The sequence below is a fragment of the Thamnophis elegans genome, chromosome 15 (assembly GCF_009769535.1).
Source record: "Thamnophis elegans isolate rThaEle1 chromosome 15, rThaEle1.pri, whole genome shotgun sequence".
Classification (NCBI taxonomy): Eukaryota; Metazoa; Chordata; class Lepidosauria; order Squamata; family Colubridae; genus Thamnophis; species Thamnophis elegans.
In genome coordinates, this window is record NC_045555.1 from 2,904,677 (window position 1) to 2,916,192 (window position 11,516).

General features: G+C 47.9%; 1 protein-coding gene across 1 annotated transcript in view; it reads right to left on the reverse strand.

Moving 5' to 3' along the window:
• The window catches only part of GABRD (gamma-aminobutyric acid type A receptor subunit delta), a 19,386-nt gene extending 9,174 nt beyond the window's left edge, over positions 1–10,212 (reverse strand). The window contains exons 1-4 of the mRNA XM_032232270.1: positions 10,145–10,212; positions 3,291–3,403; positions 1,875–1,942; positions 432–652 (exon numbers count right to left, since the gene is read on the reverse strand). Of these exons, the coding sequence (XP_032088161.1) occupies positions 432–652; positions 1,875–1,942; positions 3,291–3,403; positions 10,145–10,212 (470 nt within the window). The remainder of the gene's footprint in view (positions 1–431; positions 653–1,874; positions 1,943–3,290; positions 3,404–10,144) is intronic.
• Between the last annotated feature and the right edge of the window lie 1,304 nt (positions 10,213–11,516).

Sequence of the window (11,516 nt, forward strand, 5' to 3'; positions counted from 1 at the left end):
GAATCTCAGAGACTCTGTGCCCAGTCTTTCCTTGCACAGCACTGCGTTTGGAAAATATTTACACAGCAGCTTTCCAAGCTAGATGACATCTGTGATCATAAATTCACCTTTGAAAGACTGTTTTACCAGACTTTTGCTGAATGCGAAAAAAAAGGCTTTTGTCGGGACCAGAACTCTGCTTCGTGCTTTTTGGGGAAGCCTAGGTCAGAACAGTACCAGCTCGGGCGAACTGGTCCGAACTGGCTGAATATCATCTCTGGTATGTGGACTTCAAATCCCAGAATTCCATATGGCCACTGACGAGAATCATAGGAGCTGAATCTCCAACATCTCGCTATTCCCGAGATTGGGGAAATGCTGGCTTAGAGGAACTTCCTGCCGTTTCACTACCCGCTAAATACAGCTGTGGCCACAAAAATTGTCATTTTTACCTGATGCTGTAAAGAATGACTCCATCGGGCTGCAGCCTAATCAGCTTATTCTCCACTGTGACGTCATGAAACCAGGCTGACTTAGCGTTGACTATAAACGTATCCGGCACCCAGAGTTTGTCCACGAAACGGCTATCCAAGCCCAACGTTTCGTTAGTCTGGTTGTACGACAGCCGGTGGTCTCGCCAGCTTTGGTGCAGAAAAACCGTCATGGTGTATTCCTAAAGACAAGAATTAACAGAACAAGATTTAAAAAAAAAAAAAAAATTCCCTTAAAAAAGATGGCCGTGACAACATCCCTGGGCCAAACAGGAGCATATTCCATTTTTCTGTCATATTTCTAACTGCTTATTCTTAAACTAGCTGATAACTTGTTGCTGCCCGAGTATTTATTTATCCCAACCCTCCTTCCATGAACACAGCCGCAGTTTCTAATGTTGGATTTTCCCCCTTACCAGACAGAGTGCCCTTGTGGAGTACATGGCAACTCCAAAGCGCTGTACAGTAGAAGCCATTTTAAGGCAGTACGGTAGTAGCCATGTTATGGCACAACAGACTGTATCTTAACAGAACACACACCCTGAGGGGTGTTTCCAGAGGGTAAGTCATCTGTGTACCAAGTTTGGTTGAAATTGCTCGAGGTGTTCCAGAGTTTTTTTATATATGTATTTTTTATATTTTATATATATACATATATACATATATACATATATACATATATACATATATACATATATACATACATACATACATACATACATACATACATACATATATATATATATATATATATATATATATATATATCACTTGTTCCGACCCAGGTTCCCAGAAGCACGAAGCCAACTCCTCATCTCACTAAAACCCGTTTTATTTAGATTAAAGGGAATTCCGCTCCAGCAAAGACCCGGCCAACAGTCTTTCAAGCGATTTCACAGCTACAGACCTTCATCAGGCTTGGAGAGCTGCCAGGCCGATATCTTCCAAACGCCATGCTGTAGCAGCAATCCCTTGGCAAGAAGTCAGGAACAGATTGAACTAATTGTCTCCTGCAAACTCCACTCCCCTTTCGTTCCTCTTTATTCCCTATGGGAGGGGCCATTCACCATCCACCTGTGACTTTATTCCTTGTTCCTTAGCTGTTCCTTTCTCCTGGCAGCTCTGCGCATGTGCATCCTGGGAACAGGCTCCAGCTGTTCTTCCGTCCCACTGATGTTTGACTCCAAAGACAGCTGATAACTAGTATATGGCCCTGCCCTCCCCTCTGCCTCTGACACAGAGCCCTCCTCAGAGACTTCCCCAGATTCCAGGACTGGCCCATGTTCCTCCCCAACCTCCTCACTGTCTGAGTCTGCCACCAGCTCCGCTGGCTGCTGGCGGGCCACAACATCACCATCAGTAAAACAAAAGTGGTCTGGTTTAGCTCTGGTGGTGCTCACTCACCATGTTGGCTTCAGAGATGTGGTCGATGCTAGCCACTTCGATGGCCAAAGCCACATTAACAGGAGGCCCTGGATAGACAAGACAAAGAGATAGATTAAAACAGAGGCACTGGAATTCCCCTTCATCCTAGGCCAACTTATTTCTATCTCCTACCTAAATTAGGGTAACTTTTTGGGAGTATAAGACCCCCTAAAAGAGGGTGAAAATTTGGGTGCATCTTATACACTGAAAGTAGCCCCACCCACACATCATCCCCCACCCTTTGGCCTTTGCCTCCCCGCAATTTACCTCCTTGCAGCAAATGAATGGGGAAAATGGGGCTTGTGGAGGCTATAGCAATTCCTGCAGCCTGAAACTTCTCTTATGCTAATCAGGCTGGTTACTGTTTGCTGCAAGAAGATAAGTCAATAACTATAAATGCCTATAGAATGTTCAAATTATTAGACTTATTTTTTAAAGACTGCTTTATTCTTCTTCTAGACAACTTAACGAAATGAAGAAGCTTTTAAAATAAATGCTTGATCTGAAGAGGCCCAGTGCTATTGTGTCTTCTTTTAAATAGCAGAGAATAACTATACTTCCAGAAAGCACATCAATTTTAACAGCATCTGTACAAGTATAGTCTGAAATGTTATTGTATATTGTCTGTACTGTTTGCTGTTTGTTGCAAGGAGGCAAATATCTGGGAGGCAGAAGCAGATTCCCCCCCCCCTTGTTTTCCTCCCCAAAAGCTTGGTGCGTCTTATACTTTGAAGCATCTTATACTCCGAAAAATATGGTATGCCTGAATGAGTAGAAAAAGTTATGCCCTGAATCAGATGAGACCACATTAGCCCCGTAGCTCATCTTGGTGGGCATTATTTTAATGTGTTTTTAATTTATAAATTTTATTTAGTCACTTTGCATCGCAGTACATTTTTTACAACTCCTTCCTGACCATTGTGGAAATAGGAAGGGATTAAAAAGTGTAACCCTATAGCAGAAGTGGTATTCAGCCAGCTCTGACAGGTTCTGGAGAACCAGTAGCGGAAATTTTGAGTAGTTCGGAGAACCGGCAAATAGGCTGGCCCCGCCCCTGCTGCCTCCCGGCTGATCTTGTTTTGTTGCCCTGAACAGGAGAACGGAGCTGGAAAGCAGCTTAGTGGGGTGGGGAGGGAATGTGGATTTTGCAGTAACCTTCCACCGGAGTGGGGAGGGAATAGGGATTTTGCGGTATCCTTCCCCCGGGAGTGGGGAAGGAATGGAGATTTTGCAGTAACCTTCTCCTCCCATGCTCACAAAGCCACGTTCACAAAGCCACACCACGCCCACAAAGCCACACCCACAGAACCGGTAGTAAAAAAATTTGAACCCTACCACTGCCCTATAGTTAATCTATAATATGTAAATAGTACATCCAGTGCCAAATCACTTTACCTCCAATTCCTGGCCTAAAATTCCGGGCATATCCTTTCATCAGGTCATCCAAATTAGGCAGCCAAGATATTTCTATGTTTGACCCAATATAATCTCCAATGTCATTCAGGGCTCTCCATTGGAAGAACGAAAGAGACAAAAGGGAAGATTATTGGAAAGAAAACCAAGGAAACAGTTTATTTAGTGATCACAGCTTAAAAAAAAAGAAAACAGCACTTTTCCTGTTAATGGGCTTTAGTCAGAATGTATTGACAGCTCCCTTGGAAAACCTGCTTTTGGTAATGTGTTGTATATTGTTATTATTTTGAATCCTGCTGAATCTCTTACTGTGCTCTCTGAATGTGATGGCTGCTGCAAACTCGGACCAGCCAGCTCAGCTTCAGCACTTATTGCAGCCTGATTCAGGACGGCTGATTGGAGGGTGGATGGGACTGCCGGAATACCCACAATCAGCTGTTCCAGGCTTCCAGGGATTGCCACAGACCATCGCTGCCTCCGTGCCTCGCATTTTTTAGGCTCTGGCAGGAGTGGCTGGGGCTAAGAGCCGAGGTGGCGCAGTGGAAGAGCCGAGGTGGCGCAGTGGTTAAATGCAGCACTGCAGGCCACTTCAGCTGACTGCAGTTCTGCAGTTCGGCTGTTCAAATCTCACCGGCTCAGGGTGGACTCAGCCTTCCATCCTTCCGAGGTGGGTAAAATGAGGACCTGGATTGTTGTTGGGGCCAATATGCTGACTCTGTAAACTGCTTAGAGAGGGCTGAGAGCCCTATGAAGCGGTATATAAGTCTAACTGCTATTGCTATTGCTACATTCGGTGTATAAGACGCACCCAAATTTTCACCTTTTTTGGGGGGGGGGGAGGTGTGTCTTATACTTTGAAAAATACGGTAGTGGGAGGAGAGAGAAGAGAAAACAAGATGTGCAGCCCACCTCTTTTCCTCAAACACATACCGCAAGCATAAATTGAAACTGTATCCGAGGAAAAGTGACTCATCTCTACCCAATTACTGTTCCAAGGTTTAATAAGTCACTGCGTGAAAAGCTGCCAGAAACCAAGGAGTCATGGGGTGGGGAAGGTGGGGTGGGGGCTAGGAAGAGGAAAAGAGAGAGGCAGAGAAGCTGACGGCACCCCCAGATTTCGTTTTGGGTTTCCCCCCCCCCCCTCCTCTGTCCTCTTATTTAAAAGTCATGGGGAATCTCTCATTTCTTTGAGTACAAACCTGGCCTCATTTTAGTATTTAGTATTTTAGAGCCATTTTAGAGGCGCAGTGGTGAGAGTGCAGTACTGCAGGCTACTTCTGCTGACTGCCGGCTGCCTGCAATTTGGCACTTCGAATCTCACCAGGCTCAGCCTTCCATCCTTCCAAGGTGGGTAAAATGAGGACCCAGATTGTTGGGGGCAAGAGGCTGATTCTGTAAACCGCTTAGAGAGGGATGTCAAACCACTGTAAAGCGGTATATAAGTCTAAGTGCTATTGCTATTTTCTTTTTTTCCTTCCTTCCTTCCTTCCTTCCTTCCTTCCTTCTTCCTTCCTTCCTTCCTTCTTTCCTTCCTCCCTCCGTCCCTCTCTCCCTCCTAGTGGTTAGAGTGCAGTACTACAAGCTACTTTTGCTGCCTACCGGCTGCCTGCAATTTGGTAATTCAAATCTCACCAGGCTCAAGGTTGACTCAGCCTTCCATCCTTCCAAGGTGGGTAAAATGAGTACCCAGATTGTTGGGGGCAAGAGGCTGATTCTGTAAACCGCTTAGAGAGGGATGTCAAACCACTGTAAAGCGGTATATAAGTCTAAGTGCTATTGCTATTTTCTTTTTTTCCTTCCTTCCTTCCTTCCTTCTTCCTTCCTTCTTTCCTTCCTTCCTTCTTTCCTTCCTCCCTCCGTCCCTCTCTCCCTCCTAGTGGTTAGAGTGCAGTACTACAAGCTACTTTTGCTGCCTACCGGCTGCCTGCAACTTGGTAATTCAAATCTCACCAGGCTCAAGGTTGACTCAGCCTTCCAAGGTGGGTAAAATGAGTACCCAGATTGTTGGGGGCAAGAGGTTGATTCTGTAAACCGCTTAGAGAGGGATGTCAAACCACTATAAAGCGGTATATAAGTCTAAGTGCTATTGCTATTTTCTTTTTTTCCTTCCTTCCTTCCTTCCTTCCTTCCTTCCTTCCTTCCTTCCTTCCTTCCTTCCTTCCTTCTTCCTTCCTTCCTTCCTTCCTTCCTTCCTTTCTTCCTTCTTTCCTTCCTTCCTTCCTTCCTTCTTCCTTCCTTCCTTCTTTTCTTCCTTCTTTCCTTCCTCCCTCCATCCCTCTGTCCCTCCTAGTGTTAGAGGGCAGTTCTGCACGCTACTTTTGCTGCCTGCTGGCTGCCTGCAATTTGGCAATTCAAATCTCACCAGGCTCAAGGTTGATTCAGCCTTCTGTCCTTCCGAGGTTAGTAAAACGAGGACCCAGATTGTTGGGGGCAAAAGGCTGATTCTGTAAACGGCTAAGAGAGGGTTGTAAAAGCATTATGAAGCGGTATATAAGTCTTAAGTGCTGTTGCTGTTGCTATCCGGTGGTTCAAGCAATTACAATCAGTTGGAAGGTAGAACTAAATTCTGGCCCACAGTACGACTACGTAGTCCTCAACGTACGACCGCCATTGAGCCCAAAATTTCTGTTTTTAAAGCAAGACAGTTGTTAGGTCGGTGTTGCTCCATTTCATGACCTTTCTTGCCACAGTTGTTAAGTGAATCGCTGCAAGAGTTAAGTTAGTAAGACAGCTGTTAGGTGAATCTAGCTTCCCCATTCACTTTGTTTGTCAGAAGGTCGCAAAAGGGGATCACGTGACTCCCCGGGACACTGCAACCATCATAAATATGAGTAGGCTGTCAAACATCTGAATTTCGATCACCTGACCATGGGGATGCTGCAGTGATCATAAGTGTGAAAAACAGGCCTATTCCTATTTTCCTACTTGCATTTTTGACGTGCTTTCGAACTGCTGGGTTGGCAGAAGCTGGGACAAGTCACGGGAGCTCACTCCGTTACGCGGCGCTGGGAATTCGAACCGCCCAACTGTTGGCCTTTCTGATCAACAAGCTCAGCGTCTTTAGCCACTGAGCCACTGAGCCCTTTCCCCATCCTCATTCCCTCATGCCAGGATGAGGTGGATCTTTAAGAATGTTTTGAACTTTCTTAAGGCAGAGGGAACTATAAAGCTCTTCCAAAGAGGGGAGAGGGCAACCCATGAGCCTCTGGGCAATGATTGTTGTGACCCGTTGGCAACCAGCAGAGCTGGCAGCTGAGTCGGACAGTGAGGAGTTTGGGGTGGAACATGGGCCAGTCCTGGGGGCTGAGGGAAGCTCGGACGAGGGCTGTGCGTCGGAGGCAGAAAAGGAGATAGACTGCAGTGAGGCAGAGGAACAGCTGGAGCCTGTTCCCAGTGTGTACATGCGCAGGACTGCTAGAAGACAAGAACAACTCAGAAAGCAGGGTTGACTTGGGAGTAAAGCCACACCTTGGAGGTGATTGGCCCCTCCCAGAGGAAACAAAAGAGGAGCGAATGGGGAGGGGGCTTTTGCAGGAAACAATTTGTTCATTTCAGTCGTGTTGAGAGTGGAAAGTTCTGTTTGTGACTATAAGAGACTCTGTGCCAAGTGTGGCCTTGCCCTGCCTTAGGAAACGAGTTATCTGGCAGCTCGCCAAGCGAGATAAGGTTCGTGTGGATAAATATTCCTCTGAAAGACTGTTTGCTGAGCCTTGCTGACTGTGAATGACAGGAATTCACAGTCGTGTAAATAAAAGGGGTTTTGCCGGGACCGAGACTCTGCTTCTTGCTGTTTAAGGAAGCCTTCGTCAAAACAATGACGTTGACCCTCTGGAGTGCTGTCCTATCTGCTACCATACAGATGCAGCAAGTTAAAATAACTCTCGGTGGTGCAGCGGTAGAAGGTCACCAGCCGTTTTCCCATTCAGGTGTTGTTTCCTGAGAAGCCTCAGGTAGTATATAATCTCTTTTGGAGATTTACCTGTGTGCTGCAAAGAGAGAAAAAGCTCGGCTGAAATCGAGACTGGGCGTTCGGTGCCAGGAACCGAACTTAGGCCAGTGGACACCTAACCAAATTGGAAAGGGAATCCCATATCCCTGTGATGGCGAACCTATGGCAAGCGTGCCAGAGGTAGCATGCAGAGCCCTCTCTGTGGGAACGTGCACCGTCGCCAGCTGCTCTACTGGTTTCCAGCACACATGTGGCCATTTTTCAGGCCATTTTCCGGGCCATTTTCAGGCCGTTTTTTGGGCCAAAAAGAACCTGAAAGTTCCCCGAAAAACACCCCGGAAAATGATCCCAAAAAACAGCAGGAAAAGCCCCCCCCCCCAACAGCCAAAAAACAGGGACAAATAGGACATGGTATATTTTTGGTCCTTCGGCAAGAAACTCTCTTCCCCTTTGGCCTTTGTCAACATATAACCCACATTTTTTAGATCAGGCGGAGTGAAAAACCATGGTATTTTTGCTGTCAGCGGAGGCGGTGATGACCGCCAATTTCAATGGCTTTAAAAGGGGTGGTGGTGTTAGATGCAATCCTGAGCAATCAAACTCTCACAGTGCTGAAGGTTTCAATCACACACACACACACCCTGCCTTGGATATCCACAGTTGTTGGAGAGCCGTAAGAAATGGAGCACTTGGTTGGCAACTGGATGGGGCCCTTGGCCTGATCCGGCTCAGATCCGGGGTGGCCTTAATGTATCCCTGTTCCAAGTGGAGCAGTCAGCTTGGGACAAAGGCCTCACCTTTATGGTAAAGGTAAATGTTCCCCTCGCACATATGTACTAGTCGTTCCCGACTCTAGGGGGCGGTGCTCATCTCCCTTTCAAAGCCGAAGAGCCAGCGCTGTCCGAGGACGTCATGTGGCCGGCATGACTCAACTCCCGAAGGCGCACGGAATGCTGTTCCCTTCCCACCAAAGGTGGTTCCTATTTTTCTACTTGCATTTTTTTACATCCTTTCGAACTGCTAGGTTGGCAGAAGCTGGGACAAGTCACGGGAGCTCACTCCATTACGCAGCGCTAGGGGTTCGAACTGCCGACCTTTCTGATCGACAACCTCAGCATCTTAGTCACTGAGCCACCGCATCCCTCCACCCTTGTGGAGCGGGTTTTCAATCTCACTTGAAAGCCATTTTTTAAAAAAAATGCCAGCATCCACAAACCAACTTTTCCTCTTTTTCCAGCCCAAAAAGGAGACCATTCTGTGCGTGTTCCGAGCCACACACGTTCGGACCCGCACAAGTCCCTTCAAATGTCCCAGCAAACAAACCAACGAACCCCAGAGTAGTTGTGATGCAAGTGAGGAGCTCAACAAAACTCTTTTCTAAAGGTGGGAGAGGACTCCTGTTTTGACTGTCCTTTGCGCAGGTTCAGGGGCAACCTGTTAGAGGGAAATTATTTTTTGGGGGGGATCAAGGGTTTAGATTGGTTCAAATCCTGTACCCCTTGTAAGCCTTGGTCTTACATCATAAAGTTTTTGTTTCATTTTTTTCCTTTCAAATACATTCACCAATATACATTCTTATAAGTACTATTAACATTTATCTATTAACTATTTACATTTATCACTATCTTCTTACAAATATAGAAAACACAGGGGGTCACTTTCTTGCCACCCCAAACTTCCATCTTTTATTTTGTAACAACCCTGCTCCTTTGGTCTCCTCAATCTTTCCCCCACTCTTCCTCTCTTCTCCTCCTTCTTACCCTCTCTCCTCTTAATTCCCCTCCTTTACTTCCTCTGCTTATACCCTTTCTTCCTTTCCCTCCTCATCCTTCCTTCCTTCTTCTTCCCCTCTCTTTCCCCCACTCTTCCTCACTTCTCCTTCTTCCCCTCTCTCCTCCTCTTAATTCCCCTCCCTTGTTTCCTCTGCTTATACCCTTTCTTCCTTTCCCTCCTCATCCTTCCTTCTTTCTTCTTCCCTTCTCTTTCCCCCACTCTTCCTCTCTTCTCCTCCTTCTTACCCTCTCTCCTACTCTTAATTCCTCTCCCTTACTTCCTCTGCTTTTACCCTTTCTTCCTTTCCCTCCTCACCCTTCCTTCTTTCTTCTTCCCTTCTCTTCCCCCCACTCTTCCTCTCTTCTCATCCTTCTTCCCCTCTCTACTTTTCTTAATTCCCCTCTCTTACTTCCTCTGCTTTCACTCTTTCTTCCTTTCCCTCCTCCTCCCTCCCTCCTTTCCGCTGTTGCCCTTGCTTATTTACTTTATCTAATGGGTTCTCGATACCGTAAGCCTTGGGTACTCCATGGTACCTAAAGTAAAACACACACACAACAAACCAGGGATGTCAAGGCAGATGCCCGGCTGGTTTTTTTTGAGAGGGGAGATGAACCCCGTCTTCCAGAAATAAGATCTCCCTCCTTTCGTGGCTCTTAATAGGGTTTCCTGCCTGAGGAGGGGGCTGGACTAGAAGGCCTCCAAGGTCTCTTCCAATTCTGTTATTCTAGAATTTCTTCGCTAAGCACCTGGCCTCTTTCGAACAAACCGCGAAACTGGAATAAACTGAGCCGGGATTAAGGTTTCCCCGCGCGCAGTGTGGCTTCGGATTGCGCCAGTAGTGCCGCGCAAGGCCGATCCCCCCATTCCCTCCCCCATCCCCAAATGTCACCCCCCTCCGAAAGCGCTGGGGCGCGCGCAAAGGGACACCTTTCCTCGCCCCGTCCCTCCAGGGAGTGCCCCGCTCCCCTCTTTCTTCCCCCACCCCCCAGCCGACTGAATTGGGGTGCACAGGCAGGACGACGCGGCAGTGCCCCCCCCCACCAGCGCTCCAAGGAGGCGCGTGGGAAAAAGTGCCCCAAAGCGCAGCTAGCATCGCTCGCTCGCTGGCTCTTACCTGGTCCAGGTGTGTTGGTGGGTGCAGAGCAGCAGCAAGGAGGGGAAAACCCAGGTGAGCGATTCCATCTCTGCCTCCGAGAGGCAGGGACATTGACCGAAGGAGTGGGGCGAGAGAAACGGGTGTTTGGGGGGGGATTTTCTCCAAACTTGCGGGCAGGGGGAGGGAGGGCGGCGGGAGGGCGCAGTAGGCAGCTCCCGAAGAGGGCAACGCGCTCTTGCTCCGCACAGGGGAAAGGAAGAAGAGGAGGGGGGGAACAATGTGTGTTTGTGGGGCGGGGAGGGGGGGAGAGAAGTTGGGCGCTCCGTTGCCTCCAAGCGACGCGGTTCCGCAGCAACCAGAGGGCGCCCACGTTGGCAAACACACAGACACACACACACACACACCACGAAGTAGGGAAGGCAGAAGGAGGGAAGGGTCCGGGTGGTCTCGTTTCCCTTCCGCGAGCTCCGAGTAAAATTGGAGGGCAACTCTTCTTCTCCTCCTCCTCCTCTTCCCCTAGCTCTTTCTCTCTCTCTCTCTCTCTCCTTCCCTCGTTGGTTAGTCCGCTCCGGAAAACGAGAGGACTGCCACTGTAAATACAATTTTATTTCTTTTTTTAAAAAGCCAAGCACAGAACTGCACAAGAGCCCTGGCCGAAAATAAACCCCTTTGAAAATTACAGATTTTGAGTGTTGCCAAAGCAGCTCAAACAGCTGGAGGAGGAGGAGGAGGAGGAGGAGGAGGAGGAGGAGGAGGAGGAGGAGGAAGCACGTTGACACGCGTGTGTCTCCCCCCCCTCCTCCAGCCTAGATTTCGAAAAGTGAGATGGAGCGAGACGGAGGGAAGGAGAGAGAGAGGAGAAGAGAAGGAAAAAAGGGAAAGTGGTGGAAAGGCTGCGTAAAAATGAGATGGAGAGAGAGAGAGAGGGAAGGAGAGAGAGGAGAAGAAAAAGGGAAAGTGGTGGAAAGGCTGCAAAGGAAGGAAGGAAGGAAAAATGCAAAAGAAATGTGGGGAAGAGATCATGAGTGAATCCCAAAGAAAAGGAGAAAGGCGAACAGAATTTCTGGAATACAGAAAGAAGATTTTCAAGAGCAAAAGACAAATAAAGCGAGATGAGTTAATCCCCCTTTCCTGGAAGGTGGCAAACTCTCAAGTTTAGGGATCTGGCAGGCTTGAAGGTTAAATGCAATGCTGCTTCCCCCCCCCCCCCCAACTCCTTCCCATCCCCATTTCCTATCGCCTCCCTAATTGGAGGAGGTATGTGTGTGTGTGTGCAGGAATAACTCCAAAGTCTCAATCTCGGTTTTAAAAAAAAACGAGAACCACTTTTTCTGCCAAATCTCCCAAATCTAACCTGGGCGCCTGTGGTTCAGCAAAGTGCTGAGCCATG